The sequence below is a fragment of the Mustela lutreola genome, chromosome 5, assembly GCF_030435805.1.
Source record: "Mustela lutreola isolate mMusLut2 chromosome 5, mMusLut2.pri, whole genome shotgun sequence".
Lineage (NCBI taxonomy): Eukaryota > Metazoa > Chordata > Mammalia > Carnivora > Mustelidae > Mustela > Mustela lutreola.
In genome coordinates, this window is record NC_081294.1 from 9,146,737 (window position 1) to 9,167,662 (window position 20,926).

At 39.3% G+C, this 20,926-nt stretch overlaps 1 protein-coding gene across 5 annotated transcripts in view; it reads right to left on the minus strand.

Annotated features, from left to right (window-relative positions):
* CTNND2 (catenin delta 2) overlaps window positions 1–20,926 on the minus strand; it is a 907,536-nt gene that overhangs the window by 561,168 nt on the left and 325,442 nt on the right. For all 5 annotated transcript variants that reach the window (XM_059173665.1, XM_059173663.1, XM_059173667.1 and 2 more), the window contains one exon: window positions 4,525–4,637. In XM_059173665.1, the coding sequence (XP_059029648.1) occupies window positions 4,525–4,637 (113 nt within the window). The remainder of the gene's footprint in view (window positions 1–4,524; window positions 4,638–20,926) is intronic.

A 20,926-nucleotide genomic window follows, 5' to 3' on the forward strand; every position in this document is an offset into this window, starting at 1 on the left:
ATCCCCAACGCTCTGATAAGTTCTAATGACCCGCAGGCAGGGGACACCTGGTCTAATTTGGACGGATCAAGAAGACATTCACAAAGATGTGAGCCCTGGCTGGGTAACTGGATCCACAGGAGGTGACCAAGTGAAAGAAGGAAGACATTCTAGACAGAAGGGATCACATGGTTAGTGCCTGGAGACGGGAAAGAGCGGTGTGGCTATGGAAGTGGCAAAGAGTCCTTCAAGGACATAGTTTTGCTCTACGTAATATGCAGCTCAATCACACCCCAGTGGGGGACAGATCTGGACAGACTGCAGGCAGAAGGATGAGCTAGAATGTTACTAGAGTCTGCAGAGAATATGGCCAAGGCGTAGGCATATACAAGTCCTCAGACCGTGGGACAGAGAAGAGCAGTGCATGGCCCCCAGCCTTAGAGGGAAAGGCTGGCTTACAGCACTGCCAGACCAAGAGCGTGCACAGGCCGAGACCTGAGCGATGGGCAGAGCCACGTAATCCCAGCTAGCCCGGGGGTGAGAGTGAGCTACTAAGCAAGGGGATCTGATCATGACCGTAAATAAAGGGCATCATCTGGATGAGTAATGTCCCTGACTCAGGTCTGGCTGGTTCTGAGGAATCCGGGAGAAAGGATGGAACCAAACTTTCTCATGGGAAGAGAGTAGGTTCCAACAGCATGGAAAGGATTGGGCTGGAAACAGTGAGGAAAGCCAAGATAGGAAGGATATAAGGCACATGGTGGGTCCGCAGGTGCCAGAAGAAGCACCAGTAATTCCTCTGTAGAAGAACAGTAACACTTAACCCACTCATTGATCTGAATTCTGGAAGCCTCAGTACCCACGTGGATGTTTAGCAAAGTCTGTGAAGAGTCAGAGAGGCTACCATGTTCCTATTTGTGCTACGTGTGTCCTGGCTGCCTGGATGCAGGGGCTGATGAGCTGTGACGCGGGTAGCTCCTGCCTCCCCTTCTCCAAACTCTCCATGTTCTCACGTGTCCACTCGTGGACTATTACACTGTAGACTGCTACAAATGCACACTAATAAAAGTTGTTCAAAGAATTTCAAAGGTCAATGTGATGGCCAGGAAGAAGGTCTTAGGAATCAGATAGAGAATTTCCTATCATCAGTAAAAGGCAGGAAAACACTAAACTCTATTTACTAGCCATTTTTACCACTTACATTAAAAAGTCTGAAAGACACTTGATTTTCTTTCATTTCCTCTAAGAAGCTCTCTTTTCCCCTCCCTAGTATCCCTAAGAATTAGGAAACAACATCTAAAGTATCAAAGGCGTCTTTACCTGTTCTCCCTTTTCAAAAAAATTGTTTATATTCTATTTAAAAAATTTTTAAAAATATTCCTTTTGATGTGCTAACTAGGTTAGTCTATTGTGCTTAATAAAGACTGGAATTTCCAAAGAAGAATTTCTGAAGCCAAGCAAACAACTAGGCTATGATAAATAAAGGAACAGTGGAAGCTATGTATTAGACTTTCCTCCAGTGAATTATCAGTAAATTGCTTGTATTATTCAAGTGCAGATTCATACATTAGAGATTTCCAATATACAAAATAATCAGGCTTAATGAAAATTGACATCATATAGCTATCTGACAAGGAGAAATAATTAGGTAGTGTCATGTGCACTTAGCACTATAATTTACTACTTTTTTTTTTTTTAACCCAGGATTATTGTGTATCATGGGCTGAGAGCCAGGGGTACAGGATATAGAATAAAGAATCAAAAGTTGTCAGGGCTGGGGCGCCTGGGTGGCTCAGTGGGTTAAGCCACTGTCTTCAGCTCAGGTCATGATCTCAGGGTCCTGGGATTGAGTCCCACATCGGGTTCTCTGCTCAGCAGGGAGCTTGCTTCCCTCTCTCTCTCTCTGCCTGCCTCTCCCGTCTACTTGTGATTTCTCTCTGTCAAATAAATAAATAAAATCTTAAAAAAAAAAAAAAAGTTGTCGGGGCTAATTTTTCTGTCTACGTCTGTAGCTCAACGTGGGTTCCATTCAAGATACCTTGGATGGAAAGAAGATACCTAAGGAAAGAAATCAATTCAATCAAATCAAATGAGGGAGGAGGAAAGTTCTTAAGAATTAAAAAGGTAGTCTCATAGAGGCAACCTCTGAAATGCAGCCAGGTCGAATGGGAAGTGAGCTAGCATGTTTATCCTTTAGGAACAACATGGCCTCTCTGCTGGGCTACTATCTCTCACCACAGTCCCCTCAATTGGTTCATAACCCACACAGCCACCATCTCCGACGCCTGCCATCAGATGTCACCCATTTTAGTACACTTATCTCACCTTCTCAAGAGTAAGACCAATTTCTTACAAGTCCGTCATGGGATGAATCAGATTATTTGTTTCTGACCCAATCAGAAGTTGGAAATTGAAGCACAGGATGTAATATTGTTCCCTAGACCTGTGCCAAGCTGGGGCTGGGGAGTGGAGGGGATGAAATGAGATAAAAGATGTACAGTGTGCAAAAATATCAAACAGAAAAGTAGAAATAAGAATGGAAAACGGTAATCTGACCAATAGAGAAACAGTGGGTTGAAAAGCAAAATAGATGTCGATTCAGTGTTGTGCGTGGACCTAGGAACCTAACAGTCTTAGCTTCTCAGGAAGTAGGAAAAAAACCTCACCTTTAACCAAAAGCATTTAAAAAAAAAAAAGAATCAGATGGGGGTGGGGGAGGTGTATAATCTGTGTCTTGGATTTCAGAAGAATTTAAGACCCAATCTGCACACTGGTCTTATTCCAAAATGTGGTTACAATTTGGCTATTACAAATTCTTAATACTTTTTCTTCAAAAAATTGATGTTCAGTTAGCCAGCGTATAGTAAGGAAGGGCACATCCAGTGATGAGAACTGGATGTTTTATGTATGTGACGAATCACTAAATTCTACTCCTGAAATCAATATTCCACTATATGTTAACTAGAATTTAAATAAAAATTTGAAAAAGGAAAAAAAAAAAGCTCTTCAAATATGTCGAACCACACGGAATGAATCAAATACTCATTTATAAACATTATTTTTCTCCTTCCTCAGTCTTACCATCTTTAACCAGTCAATCTTCCGAAAACAATTTCGAGGAAACCCAATGCACTTTTTTGTTCTGTTTTGGTTTGGTTTGGTTTTGGTCCATTCTCCTTTGGTTAATTTGGGTGTTTGGCCAGTCTGTTTGAGGAATCACAGCTACTTATAACCTAGGTACTTGGATGCAGAGGTAAATATGCTCCCGTGGGTCCAGAATAATGTTTTGTAATAGAAAACGATATTCTGTCCAAGCAGGCTAGCCTAACAAGAGTACAATGATATCCATGTAGATTCACCATTGTTAAGGAAAAAAAGGAACAATGTTTAAAAGACTGATGGCAAGTGACTCGAATAGGAAACATTCTGACTACAATTGCACTCTTACCATGATAAAATATGTTAGAGCAAAAGATACAAGGACATTTTAATTCTTTTTTCACAGCAGGTGGCTAAGAGACTCATGCTCCTCTCTGAGCTCAGTGGCCATGGTCCAACCTCCATCTATGAGAGGCCACGTGACTTGTTTGCACCAATGGATTGTACGTGCAGTGATGCAATGGACAAAACAACTGACAGTGAGGTCATAGGGGATGGCAAATCCCTCAAAAGAGAAGCTGGTCCTTAATAACTGTGGGAGGGAAAGCAGAGAAGCAGCCCCCTGACTACCATCCACTACCTCTACCTGTTGCATGAATGAGACACAGCTATTAAGTTACTATAATGTTGACCTGCCACAGCAAGTTTCCTTCAAGAAGACAACTCCCTTAAAATGTGAACCTCAAAAACATGACATAGAACAAGATAACAGGAAAGTACAATGCATCACTGAAAATGACAGTTGTGTAACTTTGTTTCACACAACACACACACACATTTTTAACATGAAAACATGGTCCTAGAGTTGATAATTTACTTTGTGGTCCAGTGACTATGTTTTGTTTTTAAACATTTTCATACCTCAAACCAACCCCTCATTGAATAATTATTCTGTCTATGAATTCAAAATATTTTTACCCAGGAGAATTGCATGAGTGGCTGATATTTGAGGCACAATTTTGCAACTTAGTATCACACGGTAGCAAACGAGACAGGTGACATCGAAATGTTCTCTTTCATTTCAGGAACCTACACCTCTGGCTCATTTAGGAAAAAAAAAAAAAAAACCGGAACTGAGAGACTGCGATATGGCATCTCCTGATTTTTCAGAGAGTTGACTCAATGCAAAGCCTTCCTTTGTGCAAAATTACACATAATTTGCATTCAGGGCAGGTGTTAATTTTGTTAAAAAGAGTTTCAAGTACAAATCAGGCCATTTTGGACACCTTTTGAACATCTTAAATCAGATTGGTTATAATTCCCTTCCAACGTCTCACTGAATGTTCCAAATCCACTGCCAGGTTTGTAAGGAGAAGATAAACACCACCATTTCCTTTCCCTGGCAGCTCCCAGCCCAGAAGTGTACGGAGGCAGGGTGCCCAGTACCTGATGCTGCTCATGCTGCCCGTCTCTGATCCAAGCTTGCATCGCTCCAGCTGGCTGGCGACGATCTGGCGTTCTGCCTCCAGCTCTCGGGTCAGTCTCTCAAACTGTAATTCCTGAAATAAAGCCACCAAAAAGATTAATTCTATCATCCACTTGTAACGTGGAATTCACATCAAAATGACGTGCTGGTCAAAGGGGAAAAATGACATTTGCCGAGATGCTGAATTTGAGAAACCGGGGATGTCACTGTGAAATCCAAGAGGGATTGGCACTTCAGACGGATCTGAGTATGTGTCAGAGTCCTGGGGTCTGCTGGCTGGTCTGCTGGCTGGCTGGTAAGTGATTTAATCTTGGTAAGTATCAACTTCATCATCTGTAAAATGGGTTGACAATACTTATTTCCTAATGTCGGGGCAAGGATTTAATGAGGCACCGACCATGAAAAATCAGCCTGGACTATTTGGCAGATGGCCAGCACCTGACAGATATTAATTCTCCTCCATTGAAATTGTAACATGCAGTAAAATGTTACAAGAAACAGCTTTTCTATCATTTGGAATACTGTGTTTAATCCCCATAGGCCTTCTAGTTGCCTCTCTCTACTAATTCGACCCTAACATTACTTGTTACATATTGTTGACTGAAGAGAAATCACGCTTAAACTTCTGCTTCTGTAGGCTTTAAATTTCAGCAGAATGGGAATGATACTGATCCTCCATAGCCTAATTGCTAAGTGAATATCCTCTGAGATATTTGCTGTATCACCTTAAAACAACCCCATTAAACCAATGAAGAATGCTTCTACAGATCTGCCTGATCCTGTTCATGGATCAACGTTAATGAAGAATAATTCAATCAGTATGTCAAGTATTTTAGCTGTTCCAGTTATAGGACTTTTGTACCACATTTTAATCTTTGTCTTATTTTTCCATGCACTTAAGTATTTTAATAAACATACTTATAGCAAAGCAAGTATTTAAAAATATATATTTTATTAATTTATTTGAGAGAGAGAGAGAGAGAATGCGAGAGAAAGGGAGCATGAGAGGAGAGAGGCTAGAGGGAGACTGCCTTGGGAGCGACCTAGGCTGAAGGCAGTTGCTTAACCAACTGAGCCACCCACGCACCCCCAAAGCATGTATTTTGACTAAAAACATTCAGAAGAAGTTTTTACAACATAATCAAACTACATTTGATTTCTTTAAAAAACAAATTACTGGGGCGCCTGGGTGGCTCAGTGAGTTAAAGCCCCTGCCTTCAGCTCAGGTCATGATCCCAGGGTCCTGGGATCGAGCCCCGCATCGGGCTCTCTGCTCAGCAGGGAGCCTTCTTCCTCCTCTCTCTCTGCTTGCCTCTCTGCCTACTTGTGATCTCTGTCTGCCAAATAAATAAATAAAATTTAAAATAATAATAATAATGATAAAAAACCAAATTACCTGCACAGTTTTGTTTGGGGTATGGGAAAACAAAAAAGCTGGAAAATACTGACAATACAGGTCAGTGTGGGAGAATGAAAACTCCTAACATTGCAAAGATTTGTCTTCCCAGGAAAGAGGAGTTGATTGTTTTTGCTATCCTGAGACACTCTTGGGTGATAACCTTTGAAAAGTAGGATACGGTGTGTCCTCCGCATACATGAAAGATTCCCTTGTTCTTTTCCACAAGAGCAGATTTCTTTTCTGTTAACATTATTTTGGGGAACTAAGTAAGAAACACTTTAAAAGGGGACCCAGGATGGCTCAGTGAGTTAAGTATCTGCCTTTAGATCAGGTCATGATCCTGGAGTCCCAGGACGGAGTCCCACGTCAGGCTTCCTGCTGGGGGGGGGGGGTCTGGTTCTCCCTCTCCCTCTGCTTCTCCCCCTATTCATGCACTCTCTCTCGTTCGCACACTCTCTCTTTCAAATAAAAATATTAAAAAAAGAAACATGTTACCCATGAAAGCTCAACTTTTCTCTTTCAAGTTCTAAAACTAAGGAAGCATGCTGTTGTGGGAGCTCATATCTTTACCCTTACATACTCTGAAGGACAGCAAAGATTATTTGTAAGGAAGAAATACCAACACCTCTGTCAGAATGCATGCTGTGCCCCTAATCTCTGCTTCTTCTTCCAGCAAGTTCTACAGCTTTTTTTTTTTTTTTTTTTTTGGGCAGCTCCTTTCCACAAAAATATGCAGGTTCTAAAAGATTTTCATGTCTACGCTTTATATTTTATCTAGAATCTGTCCTAACAGAAAACCAAGCTATCCCTTTAGAACGGTATCACCTTAAAAACAATATTCAAAGATCATATAGAATTCCTTAGAGGTAGATGGAAAGTCATTACGCGGGTGGGTGTGGTCTCACTGCACGTTTCCTCCGCATCAGGGTTAGGGAGGGAGGTGCCGAGACACCCTCATGCAAGCTGCCTTCCAAATCCCGAGTCACAATTTTCAGGCTCCTTATCACTTTGGGTAGATCCGCATTTCCATCTGGCATCCTTCCTCTGTCTGAGAGACTTCCTTTCATGTTTCCTGGAATGTGGTTCTTTCGGCGAGGAATTCTCTCAGCTTTACGTGCCTAACAACACTGTTTTGCCCTCATTTTTCAAAGACGTTTTGTCCTCTTGTTTATTGTTTCTGACAAAAAAAAACACACCATGGTATTCATGTATTTGTTTGTCTATACAGTGTTTTTTTTTTTCTCTGCCTCCATTTAAGATTTTCTCTTTATCCCTGGTGAACAACCTGATGACAACGTTCCCTACTATAGTTTTCCACATTTCTTATGCTTGGGGTTCACTGGGTTTCCTGGATCTGTGGATTTCTTTTCCTTTAGATCTGGAAAGCGTTTAGTCATTGATTCCTCAAACTGTTTCCCCTTTCCCCACTAAAATGCCTCCTTCAGTGACAACAATTACATACACAGTAGGTCACTTGGAATAGCCCGACAGCTCAGGGATTCTTTGCTCATTTTGAAGGTTCTTTATCTCCTCACTCTGTGTTTCATTTTGGATAGCAGCGTCCATCGGTGTCGAGTTAATCACTCTTGCCCCCTGCAGTATCTGACCCACTCTTAATCTTGTCGAGTATATTTTTATCTCAGACATTGATCAATCAAACACCTCTAGAAGTTTCACCTGGGTCTCTTTTATATCTTCCATGTCCCCAACCTTATGAACACAGGGAACATACACACAAAAACTATTTTAACGTCCCGACTAGCTAACGTTAGCATCTGGCTCAGTCTCAGCCGACTGATCTTTCCCCTCAGTACGGGCCCTGTTTCTGCTCCTCCTCACGTATGGTGATATCAGTTTGGTTGAACATAAAACATCTTGAATTTTACCTTATGGTGCTCTGGGTATCTTCATATTCCTACAGATGTTTTAAGTTCTGTTCTGGGGCACAGTTTCTTGGATGCAATTTGGTACACTTGGGTCTTGCATTTCAGATTTGTTTTGGGGAGAGAGAGCAGCACTTTGTCCTCGGCAAATTCCTCTACTTTACCTAGGGGGATCCTTCTAAGTACTCCGTGTCCAACGGATTCTGGGTTTTCCAGTTAGGCTGGTAGGTGCAGGCACGTACTTCTGGCCCCTGGTTGGTAGTGTTTCCTCCCATCCTTTCAAATGGTTCGTTCCCTGCCCCCCGCGACCTCCTTACAGACTCAGGATGCTCAGGTCTCAGATGACGGTAGAAGTGGATCCTCTGTAGATTTCAAGGGTTCTCCTTCTGAGCAGCGACCACCCTTCTTGTATTTTACCCCAAACTTTCTAGTCCCTTTTCCCCCCTGGCTGTCAGTGCTGTCTCCTCAGTGCAGGGAGTCCCCTGGACTCTGTAGGTCTGCTTTTCTACACTGTTGTAGCTGGGGAAATGGTAGGCTCACCTTCTTTGCTTTGTGTCTCTTAGAAACCACTTTCTCCACTCCTCAAAGTTCAGAGTCTTGAAAGCTGTTGTTTCATATTGTCTGTATGTGGTGTTGTTTCAGATGGGAAGGTAGCGGCAGGCTCCTGTTACTCTATCTGAGCTGAAACCTGGAAGGTTTTTAGGAATTCACAATTTTCCTTCCTGTTTGATGTATAAAAGGATATTTTCTGCTATATTTAAAAACTCATATTAAATGAACTACTAACCAGACAAATACTTAAGCTTTTACATGTTCTCTTCAATGTTACTCACTAGTATAGGATTAAAAACAAACAGCTACTTTTGTGTGACTTGCTTGTTTTATTTATTATGATGACTTAACTGTACTGACATTTTCTTTATTAAGGAAATGGGTATTAGTATGTTCCCTTTTTAAAATAGCCACTCAATAAATGTTTACTTTGTCATCCTGTATATGAACCAAGAAAGTAATTAAGTGAATTTTCCCCTGTGCTTCACTGAGGAATACATAGTAAATGTCAAAGTCCTCAAGGAGAAAGAAAGTTTCTCTTCTTCATCTAAAATCTTGTATTTTATTCATATATAACAACACAAAACATAAAAATAAAATGGGAAATAAGTTTTTATTGAGTACTCACTATTGAGTGCCTAGTTTTTAGGACCATATATAAGGCAGAAATTTTCCCTGCTGTGTTGCCAATGTATCTAGTGTCTAGAGCAGTCTTGGCACATAGTAGCTACTCAATCAATATCTGTTAACTATATACATCTTCATGGACCCAAGTGCTCTACATGTATTACCTTGTATATTCATAATAACACTGCTATTTCCTAGGTTTTTTTTTTCCTTACTTTACAAAAATGTTAAGGTGAAAGGCTTAGCCTTGGGGAAGAAAGAAATTCTTCCTTCAAAATAACAAAGAGAATGAGATAAAGGATGTTGTTTAGGAGGTCTGGACAGACAGAGGGTGTAGCATTAGAGTAGTTAATGAATATTCGTTGGACTAAATCTTCCCTATATTTTCAATTCTTTTGTTTTAGAGGCCATGGAAGTCCATTAACATAGAGGGCATGTGATGCCAATATAAACTATCAATTTCATTCATACTCAGATTAAGACCTGTTATTTAAAGAATTTTTATTTCTTTGAACTCTAGAGACCAGGATCTGAAATGCCTTCTGCTTTTTTGCTCACATTATAGTCGTTTCCTACTTTACCCCAACTCAAGGGTCTAAAGGCTTATGGGGAGTGCTGTTCTCACCATAATATATCACAGGTTGGGAACTCTCAGGACCTATTATGCTTGGAATTGGAAACTGACCTTAAAATTGGGAGGTAGAAGAGCTGCAACTGTTCTCAAACTCAGAGATGTGTGTGGCCTAACAGCACCCACAAAATCACCTAGGACATCATCACAACAATGAAGGAGCTTCCGCTCCACTGTGGCTACGGAAGCTGTGGTGTAGGCGGAAATCAGAGTTGGTTGGGTGTCCAGTGTGGTTTTAGCTCAGGTGATCTTGGGGTCGTGAGATCAAGCCCACCTCAACGCCATGTTCAGTGTGGAGTTTGCTTGACACGTTCTCTCCCTCTCCCTCTCCCTAACAGCATGTGTGTTTTCTTTCTCGCTCTCAAATAAATAAATAAATCTTAAACAAAAAAAAAAAAAAAGGAGAGTAAAGAAATGTCTTTGGAGATTTTGGATATGGAGTATAGAAGGAACAAAAGAAGCTTAAATAAATAAACAAATAAATAAATAAATAGGAGAATCATGGCAAGGCAATGACCACGGCATGGTCTTCTCCTGGGAAGCTTCAGCACGGAAGTGGTGGTGTAAATGGAGCTCTAAGAAGTGAAGACACCAGAAACACAGGAAACAAAAGCACAAATAGATAAGCAGGATTACATCAAACTAAAAAGCTTCCTTTTCTTCTAACAGAGGAAACAGCCATCAGAGTGGAAAGGCAACCTACAGAATATAAAAGGAACTCATACAACTCAGTACAAAAAACAAAATGGACAAAGTACTTGAATTGACATTTCTCCTAACAAGACATACAAGTGGCCAACACGTATGTAAAAAGATGCTCAGTATCACTAATCAAGGAAATACAAATCAAAACCATAATGAGATATATCCCCTCACACCTGTTAGAGTGGCTGTTCTCAAAGGAAACAAAAGATAACAAGTACTGACAAGGATGTAGAGAAATCAAATGCCTACACGCTGTTGGTATGAATGCAAACTGGTGCGGTCACTATGTAAAACAGTGAGGAGGTTCCTTAAAATAGTAATAATAGAATTACCATGTGATCCAGGAATCCCACTCCTGGGTGTATACCCGCAAGAACTAAAACCGGGATCTAGAAGAAATATCTGCACTTGTGTTCACTGCAGCACTAGTTTCATTTTGTTTTAAAGAGGAAGAGGGAGGGGAGGGTGAGGCCCAGGAAGAGGAGGGAGAGAGAGAGGGAGAGAGAATGCCAAGCAGGTGCCACACCCAGTGCAGAGCCCAACGTGGGACTCGATCTCACAACCCTGAGATTATGACCGGAACTGAAATGACGAGTAGACACTTACCCGACTGAGCCACTCAGGCGCCCCTTCTGCAGCAGTATTCACGACAGCCAACACATGCTGCCGTTCAAATGTACAACAGACAGCTGCATAACGAAAACATGGTAGATAGACCCTTACAATGGAATATTATTTACCCTCCGAAAAGAAGGAATTTGCACCATCCAATTCAACATGGATAGACCTGGAAAAACATTTTACCAACTCAAAGATGTCAGGTGCAGAGGAGAAAAGGCACAAGACTCCATTTATCTGAAGTGTGTGAAAGAGTCAAGCAGAAGAGAGAACGGTGGTGGCCGGGGACTTGGGAGTGGGGGAAATAGAAAGTTGTTCAGTGGGTATAAAGTTTCAGTTATACAAGGCAAACAAGTTCTAGGGATCGGCCAGGCACATGGTGCCTACAATTAACAATACAATGTGGTGTGCTTAAAAATTTGTTAAGATGGTATATCTCACACTAAATGTTCTTATCACCAAAGAATGGATAAATAAATAAAAGTGTGCTAAACTTTTGGAGGGGATGGATATGTTTATTACCTTCATTGTGGTGATATCATGGGTGCATGCATATGTTCAAACTCATCAAATTGTGTCTATTAAAAATAGACAGTTTATTTTATATCAATTATGCATAAATAAAATTGTGCCCCAAAATGTGATGCAGAAACTGTTCATAGAAATTGGGACTTCATGGGAATTAACAATAGGGTGTGGATTAAGAAGACACCCTTTGGTAAGGGAAGTTGGAAGAAATAGCAAAGTAGTGATAGAGAAAATAAATCTCCCCACTATGTGGAAATTATCTTGTTTTAGAGAAAAAGTTTTATAAAAGTAACAGATAAATGATACCAAAGTTCATTAAAATTTACTAAGAGCCAAATCTAAGGATATTCACTCCTAGAACAGCACATCATTGAGTCACATAACACACAAGGATTTTAGGAAAAAATATCATATAGTTTCATAACTTTTTCCTAAAGAGCCTAAATTAACAATTAATAATTAATTCAGCTTAATTAAATGTAGTTTATTAAGTGTTTTTAAAAGGATAAAAGCATATAAAGACTCTTGAGGGGGCTTAGCTAACTCAGTGTGAAAACTGAAATCAGAAAACATACAGTTTTATTAATTCCATCAATAAATAATTTACTTAACATTGTGAAATCGCACCAGTGGGGACTATACAAGCTGGGTTTGAGAAAGTGGAAAAGTTTTAGACTGAATAATGAATTCAGTAAGTATGGATTTGCCACAATTTCACAAATACGAGAAGATGGAAAAGAAACTGGACGGATGTGGGGTGTGGAGAAGACAGATGAGCTTCTAGGAAGTGGAAGACATTTTCTACAGAGTAGATTTGATTGCTAGAATCCAGTGACTTAAGATTCAAACTGACTACACCAACCCCATGTCATGGGAATGTGGACTCAGCACATGTCCTGAAACACAGTTTCGGGCATCAAAACTTTTGTCAACCTCATCTTCTGTAGAGGTAAAAACTAGGGGACCAGCACCTACTCAGACACAAAATGGCGGTGCTGGGCAGTCTCATGTGTGCAACAGAATGGTGGCAGGCGAGGAGAAGAAATGCAATGGCATTTGAAAGGTCTGACCATGTTAGTGAAGGCCCCAGGGTTCTCTCTCTCTTGCTCTCTTTTTTAAAGATTTTATTTATTTATTTGACAGAGAGAGAGAGATCACAAGTAGGCAGAGAGGCAGGCAAAAAGAGAGGGGGAAGCAGGCCCTGCACTGAGCAGAGAGCCCAATGTGGGCCTCAATCCCAGGACCCTGAGATTATGACCTGAGCCAAAAGCAGAGACTTAACCCAGTGAGCCACCCAGGTGCCCCTCCGGGGTTCTCTTAAATGAGCTCTCAAAGAAGGCCTGTTAGGTTAACCTAGATGACAATAGAAAACCTATTAATGAGCAACAGGTCTACCTTCCTTTAATGGCCAGCTGCTGTCATCTCTACTTCTCAGGAGTGTCTAAGGCTATTACCTGTGATCCAATGATAATCAGTTTACATTTTTGCTCTTGCAATTTTTGTATTCCATTACAATGTTCTCTTCAAGGGTCTATGTCCTTCCTAGACTGTGAGTTTCTTAAGCAAGAGACTAGGTCCGATGTCATCATTTTATCTGTTAGCAAAATGCTTGATATACAGTTGGAACTAGGTAAATGATGAATAAATGACCCAAGATTCTGGTTTCAAGCTTCCTGGAATCAAATAGCCAAACTGCTTGTCACAAAATAATTTTTCTCAAAATGGGGATTTCATGATCATAAATGAATCTGAGAAAACTTCCATAGGACTTCAAAAAAATCAGCAGTTCTATAAAATGTCTCCATCATATGTTATTCTTAGAATTCAGTAGGCTCATTAATTGTAATAAAAATGTGCAATCCTTACTTGAAAGAGCTGTTAAAGGTTTATCTAGGTGACGTTTCTTTTGCTTAAACTTTGTTTTGCCTTTTTTTTCTTTCCAGTCAGTTCGTCTTTGATTTTATACACATATAAAATATATAATTTATATATTATATATAATTATACATGTTTTATACATAATTATATATAATTATACATATCACATATATTATATAATACACAAATGAATATGTGATATAAAAATATAAAAATTATATACAGAAAGAGAATCTAATGGGTGCTGTATTTCTATCTGTATAAGGAAAGTAATTGTCATTGCTGTTTTCAAATCAATCTGTATATATACAAATAGAAATGGGTAAAATATTTGTCAAGTTTCTTCTTCAGAGGCAAGCACGTTTAACTCCTTTTTCTGATTTGTATAACCATATCTCCATTAATTTTCCAATATTATTTCTTAAGCTTTCAGTTATAGGCATCATCGATTAATTTCCCATAGTGGAAGATGAGGATTTCACTTTATTTCCCCCTCCGCCATCGTGTGTAGACACTTCTCTGTGTTCCCCATCCAACTAGACTTTGATGTTTGGTAGAACAATATCACAATGTGCACGGTTCGTACTATGACTTTTTTTTTAACATAAATATACATTTTGTTTTCTCTAAATGAGTGGCTTGTCTTTTTTGTTACTGTTGTTTGTTCTGCTGCCTATGTACTTGTCATGAATCAAAACCAAAACTTCCCTTGATAGATATAAACTTCTCCCAATAAATCAAACACAAGAAATAATGTATCAGTTCCATCTATTGAAGAAATCTATTCTGGTGTCTTCCAATCTGCTCTAGTCGGGCCGTTTTACCCAGCTATGGTCGTGGACCCTCTCTCTATCTCCATCCTGGAGATTTCCTTCGTCCTTCTCTTACGTGGGTTTCCTCTTTCTAGATCTGCTGCTCTCTTCATTTTCCTACTTTATTTCCTTTTTGGGTAGAAAAATGCCTTTCTAGAGAGAAAGAGAGTGGGAGGCAGTTTTTTGAGACCTTGTATATCTGATAAGTTGATATATATCTGATATCTGATATATATCTGTATATCTGATAAGGCTGGTTACAGAAGAAGAGAATTCTAGGTTGGAAATAATTTTCCATTAGAGTTTTGAGCTAGTGCTTCATTATCTCCTGTCTTCCAGGTGTTGCTGTTGAAAAGTGTGAAACATTCTGAATTTTTATCTTTTTGTGTGAAATCTGCTTTCATCCCTCCCCAGAAAACGTGTATCTTTTCTTAGTCCCTAGTGTTCTAAAATTTTATTGTGATATGTCTTGATATAAATCTATTTTTAGACATCTTCAGAACCGTCAGTGGGAACTTTCAATCCAGAAACTTACATTACTCAGTTCTAGGCTATTCTGTAATACTACTGAAAACTTTTTCATGTTTTTATCCCTTCTTAAAAAATTCTTTCTTTTTTTTAAAGTCTTTAGATGTAAGATCTATATCAGTCGCGTAGGCTTCTTATTTAAAAGTATTTCTCTTCTAGCTGCCCATTTCTTTTATGTTTCACTTTTACTTTCTGAAAAGGATACTCAATTTAATCATATAAGTCTCTAACAAGTGGTTGGTTCATTCATGTAATTATACTTTAAATTTCTAAAACCTACTTTTCTGTTCTCTGACTAGTCCTTTCCATTATCATCCAGTATTTATTTTATGTGAAATCAACTTTTTTTCTCTCTCTGTGATATTAATGTTATGTTTTCTTCTCTTTGCATAGTTCCTGTTTTGTGAGGATTTTCAGTTTATTTTAGACTCTGTCTTTCATGTTATAGGCTTTCAAACATATCAAGGTCTCCAGCGGGCTACTTCTATTTGAGTGGGAATTCAGAGAGCTGATCAGACTCTTGGTGAGTAGAGCTGGTAAGCTGTGCTCTTCTAGGAAAAGCGCTACATGATTCTTCCATGCAGAACTCCAGACGAGGCTCTCTCAAGCTCCAGCTTTGAGTTTGAACATGTGTTTGCCCCTATTCTGAAAACCGTGTATGGGTAGAGGCTGGGGGCAAGGTGAAAGGGAGAGCCTCAAAATTTAGTAAGTAAAATTTCACTTATTCCCCCTACCAACTTCCAATACCCACTTTAATGCTATTCCTTGTACCTCTGAGTTAAGAGACTCTAATTTCATCGTCTTCAGATAATTCACCTCTAGTCTTTGCCAGTGTTGGGTGGAAGCAATCTGTCTAGCTGTGTATGATAGGGTCATAATTTAGGGGCTGACTGATATTTAAACAGATTTGCAAACAATCTCCTGTTTGCAAGCTAGACTTCATGCCCCATATGCCCACTCCCATAAACATCTGCAAGACTTTCCTTATAAATTGGTTTATGCTCTTTTCTTCTCTACTGCTTAGGACTTATTTTCTTAGATATGATAAATTATTTACCACCTTGTCTATGTACCCTATTTTAGCAGTTCTAAGACTGCTCAGTTCCAAGATTTTTCACGCGTTAATACCTCTGGGTTTACTCTCTCTTAAATTGATATGACTTACATTGGATAGTATGTTATAGTTTAATTAGAAGTACTTGTTGCTTTCTCCAAGGGTACATGAAGTAATTCTGAGTTGATGGCCATGCAAACATGGTGACATATCATTCTTTATTTATCCATTCTCTAAGTTGGTGGTGTTATCCCTTTTAAAAACTCTCATTGCCATTTTGGTGAGGGAGCAGATATTAAGAAAGAGTTCAATTTACCTTCTTTGCCTGGAGGTCAGTTCATTTTTCTAAAAGAAATTAGAAACCTCAGAGCAAAGGAGTAAGAGTGAACCTAAAATGCCCTTGGCCTTTGTACCTAACCATTTGCTGAAAGGCCTGAGCAAGAGTGTTTTACGTTGTACCAGTTGATCTTCCTACTTCCCCTCAAGCATGACCGTGTCCCAAACCAGGTGCTAATACCTGGTTCTCAGAAGCACCAATGCCAACACAATCGTTCTAGCTCTCTATAAAATGAGAGAAGGGAAGATCACCGCTCTCTCTTCAGGCTCTAGGATGCAGTAATTTCCAGGACTGTACTTTTCTGTCTTCTGGCTGGAGTCCTTTTTCAAAAAGGATGAAAGACCAGTTTTCCACTGTGGAGATGACTTTTTGCTTCCTAGTGCCCCGCATCTCTGCATCCATCAAGAATGTGTGCCGTCAGATAATCCTAGGTGACCTTTTGTCCCACACCACCTTTAAATCCCACTTCACATGAGTGAGTTGACTTCATAGCCACACACTCCTGGCAATGTTAATTTCATCCCCTTGAGACACGTTCTGAAGCCAAATCGAAGGGAAGGTGGCACAAATGACAGGCTAATGATAGGAAGCTCACAGCAAAGTATCCAACAAATCTGGAAGGAACAAAGCCATGATGTCAGGATGGAATGGAACAAATCAATGTCAACTGTAAGGCTGTGTAGACCTCACTGATGAGTTGAAAACTATGGCAAAGAGCTGTCTGCGAAAGTTTACAGAACTGACAGATTAATGTTTTAAACAACCACAGTGTCATTCTGGGTCATCTAGCAAGACAGCAGATGACAGGAATCAGCACCCTGAAGCAGAATCATAGGCACCTTTCCAGAATGGTTTCAATAAAATAAAAATATAAAGAAACACCTCTTTCTGACCAACACATTCAGTCTGTAGGATTCTATTGGCTTTGTTCTAACATGTTATTTTACCAAATGCTTTGTTATCCAAATAAAGCATGTTTATCGCAGTTTACTTAATTCATCTACATAACAGGACTCCATAAAAAAAAATTAGCGATATTATTATGGACTCTTAACTATATCCTGATAATCTCTAGATTTTTTTTTTTTTTTAAGAGAGAGAGAGAAAACATGCTCTTATGAGCAGGGGTAGGGGAGGGCAGAGAGGGGAGAGAGAGAATCTTAAGTAGGCTCCACACTCAGCATGGAGCCCAACGTGGGGCTCCATCTCATGACCCTGAGATCATGTTCTGAACCAAAATTAAGAGTTGGGAACTCAACCGACCAAGTGAGCTACCCAGGCACCTTTAGCACTTTTTAAATGCCCAGTACAGAACCCAGAGCTACAGAATAAAAATTTATAGGTAATGAGGTCCTGACCCATACATCTTAAAAAGTTTCTACTAGTGATTGTAATGCCCATATCTGCTTGGGAATGACCATCCTATGTATGATAGTAGCACATAAAAACAATATCCAATATTTTAAGTATTTACCTACCATGTATCATATTCCCTTAAATGCTTTACATGCGCTAATTTTTCATTCCTCACACTGATCCAATAAAATACTTCATTGTCTGAGACATCTCAACCTTAAAGATATTAAGTAGCTTCCCCAAAGATTAGATAGGAGTAGAACTCAAAGGCTAGCTCTAACTGTTCAGAACTCCATTGCCTCAAAAATCTAGCATTATTCAGGCTCATTGCTTTATTGGAGGCTATAGAATCAGGAATAACAGAAACTTCCTTAATGAGGAATGACTGTAGCTTACCATTTTATGCTCTCTCTTTTTAGTTTTCCTTGCTTTTGTAGAAATAAAATATTGGAATTATTATGTCCAACCACTGGAAGAATTATACTCATTGTACTGTTCACATTCACACTAAACTGAAATATATCCTTCTAATAATGATCCTTAACTTGAAGAGAGCCAATGTGAAACTCCAAAACACCCAGTGAGGCCAATGGGGATGGGGAAAGTTATGCTCAAACGTCCTTGCCTATGTTTACAACACAGTGACAAAAGCAGCCTTCCAGTATGTATTTAAGGGTGAAAGAGAAGTACTAAAACTCTAGACTCTGCCAAGATTAGTGGCTTGCATTTCCTCCAATGGATTTTTGCATGTGCTCACTCTGGGCCCACTGCTCCAAATATCCATTTCCTCCTCCCCACTCTTCTCCTGTTCTTAAGTTTGGGAAAAGTGCTTTTGACTTTCAGTTTTATGGTGTTGAATCTCAACGTTTACTTAATTACCATCTGTTCTGTATGAGTACATTCCTGGCCTCAAGCTCACTCCTGACACACAACAAGAACCAACCACCACTCTCATTGCACAACAATGCTTTATTGAATTCACTTAATTACCTGTTTGAGTTCTCTCTTGGAACATAAATGTCTTGATGGCAGGGGTCATGCCTTTATGTGATCACCTTCCTCTCACCTAATATATAGTACATTCAATAAATGATGAATGGATTGATGGATGAATGATGTAATATATGACCTCAAAAAATACAGTTTGGGTCAATATGAGAAAGTGTATGGACATAGAGCCAACTCACTCAGGTATCTGACAAAATGTAAAAGATGAATTTAAGTGATTTTGTGGTATTTCCAATGATAAATTTCTATATTTTTCCATGAGTTGTGCTTGTACATTCACTCTCTCTCTCTCTCATATTATATATCTTTTATATAACTAACTTGAAGTATAGAAAAAGATTTATTACAATAATTCTATTTAGGACAGAAATGTTTGATTGACAAAGGGCCAGTATTTATCCTTTCTCAATCCATGCTTTTGTGGAAGTTAAATAGCTAGACATTCATTCTAGGGGAATAATTCTTTATGAGCTCATTACCACACACCAGCACTATTTTAAGTGACCTACTGTTAGTATTTTACTTCGTTGGCTTCTCCTTTCTTCCTGAAACAAATTCTTCTTATGGTTTTCAATACACTCTTCTCCTGCCTTCCTCCCCACCTCTCTGGCTGCCCTTACTCAATATGGATGTCTCCTGTTCTCTTAAGCTACTCTTTCATTGGGATTTTTAAAGATTTCTACTTTCTTAGACTTTTTCTAAATAATCTCATCAATCCCCACAGCTTCAATAACCAATAATGGTGTACATACAAATGGCCACTGACATCCACTCTGGAAAACCCAGAGGTTCATGTCCCAAACTGACATTACAGACAATCTGCAAACCTGTTCACACCCTGTTGTTTTCCTAACTCAGTCAACAGTGCTCTCATTTACCCAAGTTACCTAATCCCCAAATGTGTTTATGATTCTGCACTTTGTCCTCTCCAGCCATACACAATAAATCATTAAACACCACTGTGATATTATAATTTATAATAAGAAATACATATATTAGTTTTTCAACCCCATTTCTGTGAAAGTGAAAACCCACTTTCACAGAGTTCCTCAAACTCTTGAAATGTCCTAAGGGGTAAGAATGACATCGTGTCTTTTTTTTTTATGTTAATGAAAATTCAAATTTTGAACCACACCAGAAAATGGGAGTTGGTTGCCAGGAGAACCAACAATGTAACTGGAGGGTAGGAATTTTCAGCCCCAAACTCTGGAGCCTCTAGAAAGGGAAGAGGGGCTGGAAATTGTGTTTAATCATCAATGGTCAATGAGCTGATCAATTGTGCCTAGGTAATGAAGTCTCCATAAAAACCCAAATGATGGGGTTCAAAGAGCTTCCAGGTTGGTGAACATGTGGAAATTTCGGGAGAATGATGCACTCAAAGAGAACACGAAGCTCTTGACCCCCTTTCCCCACACTTTGCCCTGCTCTGTTTGCTAGCCATGTCCTTTTAATAATCAAGCAGTAATACAGTAAGTAAAATGCTTCTTTGAGTTCTGCAAATATCTGTAGGAAAATAACTGAACCCAATCTATAGTTGGTCAATTCGTTAGAAGTACAGGTGACAACCAGGACTTGGCCCTGGCATCTGAAATGGGTGAGGCAGAGGGAGGGGCAATCTTGGAGGACTGAGTGGTTAACCTGTGGGATATGCTGCTGTCTCTGGGTAGAAAGTGTCATAATTTAAAGACAGTCAGGTAGTGGCAGATGATTGCTTAGTGTGGGAGGAAAACCCATACTGGAATTGAGAGTGGAGTTGTAACCACCAAGTCTATTCTCCAATCTGTCCATTACCCTCCACGGTTACCACTCCAATTCTAACCACCAGTACCTCTTGCCTGGAGACCTGAACACATTTTCCTAGAGTGTCTGCCCCTGTTCATAACTGCGTTCAGTCTGTTCTCCATAACGTAGCCAAAAGTCATCCTTAAAAAAATTAACACATGTGATTCTCTTATTAAAGTACTTAGAAAATTGCAGTGACTCTTTATTTCCTAAGAATAAAAATTAATAGTTATTAACATCTAACCTTTCAGTGGCTTAACAGTCTATAACAGTAAAGGAAATATTTATTGCCACAAGCATCATGATATCTCTATTAAGCCTTGATACTGAATTGAATGTGTTGAAATAATCTGATTGGTGGTCATATTTTTTTGGTTTATAGAGACACAGGCTTTTGCAAGTTAATGCAGTATTATTAATTTGAAATTACAGACATGATTTAAAATAATTAACAAAAACTGAATCCTCTCAACAGATTTTCTTCCAAACTTTACTAGTGTTTAGTTACAATTAAACAACATGTATATGCTAATTACCACCTAGTTACTTACATGTTCAAAGATATTATTACTTTTGCTTGGCCACCAAGAAAAGAAAGTAGCACTTTTCAGAGCAGGAAAGAACACATTCTGATTTTGCAAAAAGCTTCAGTAGATACTTGCTT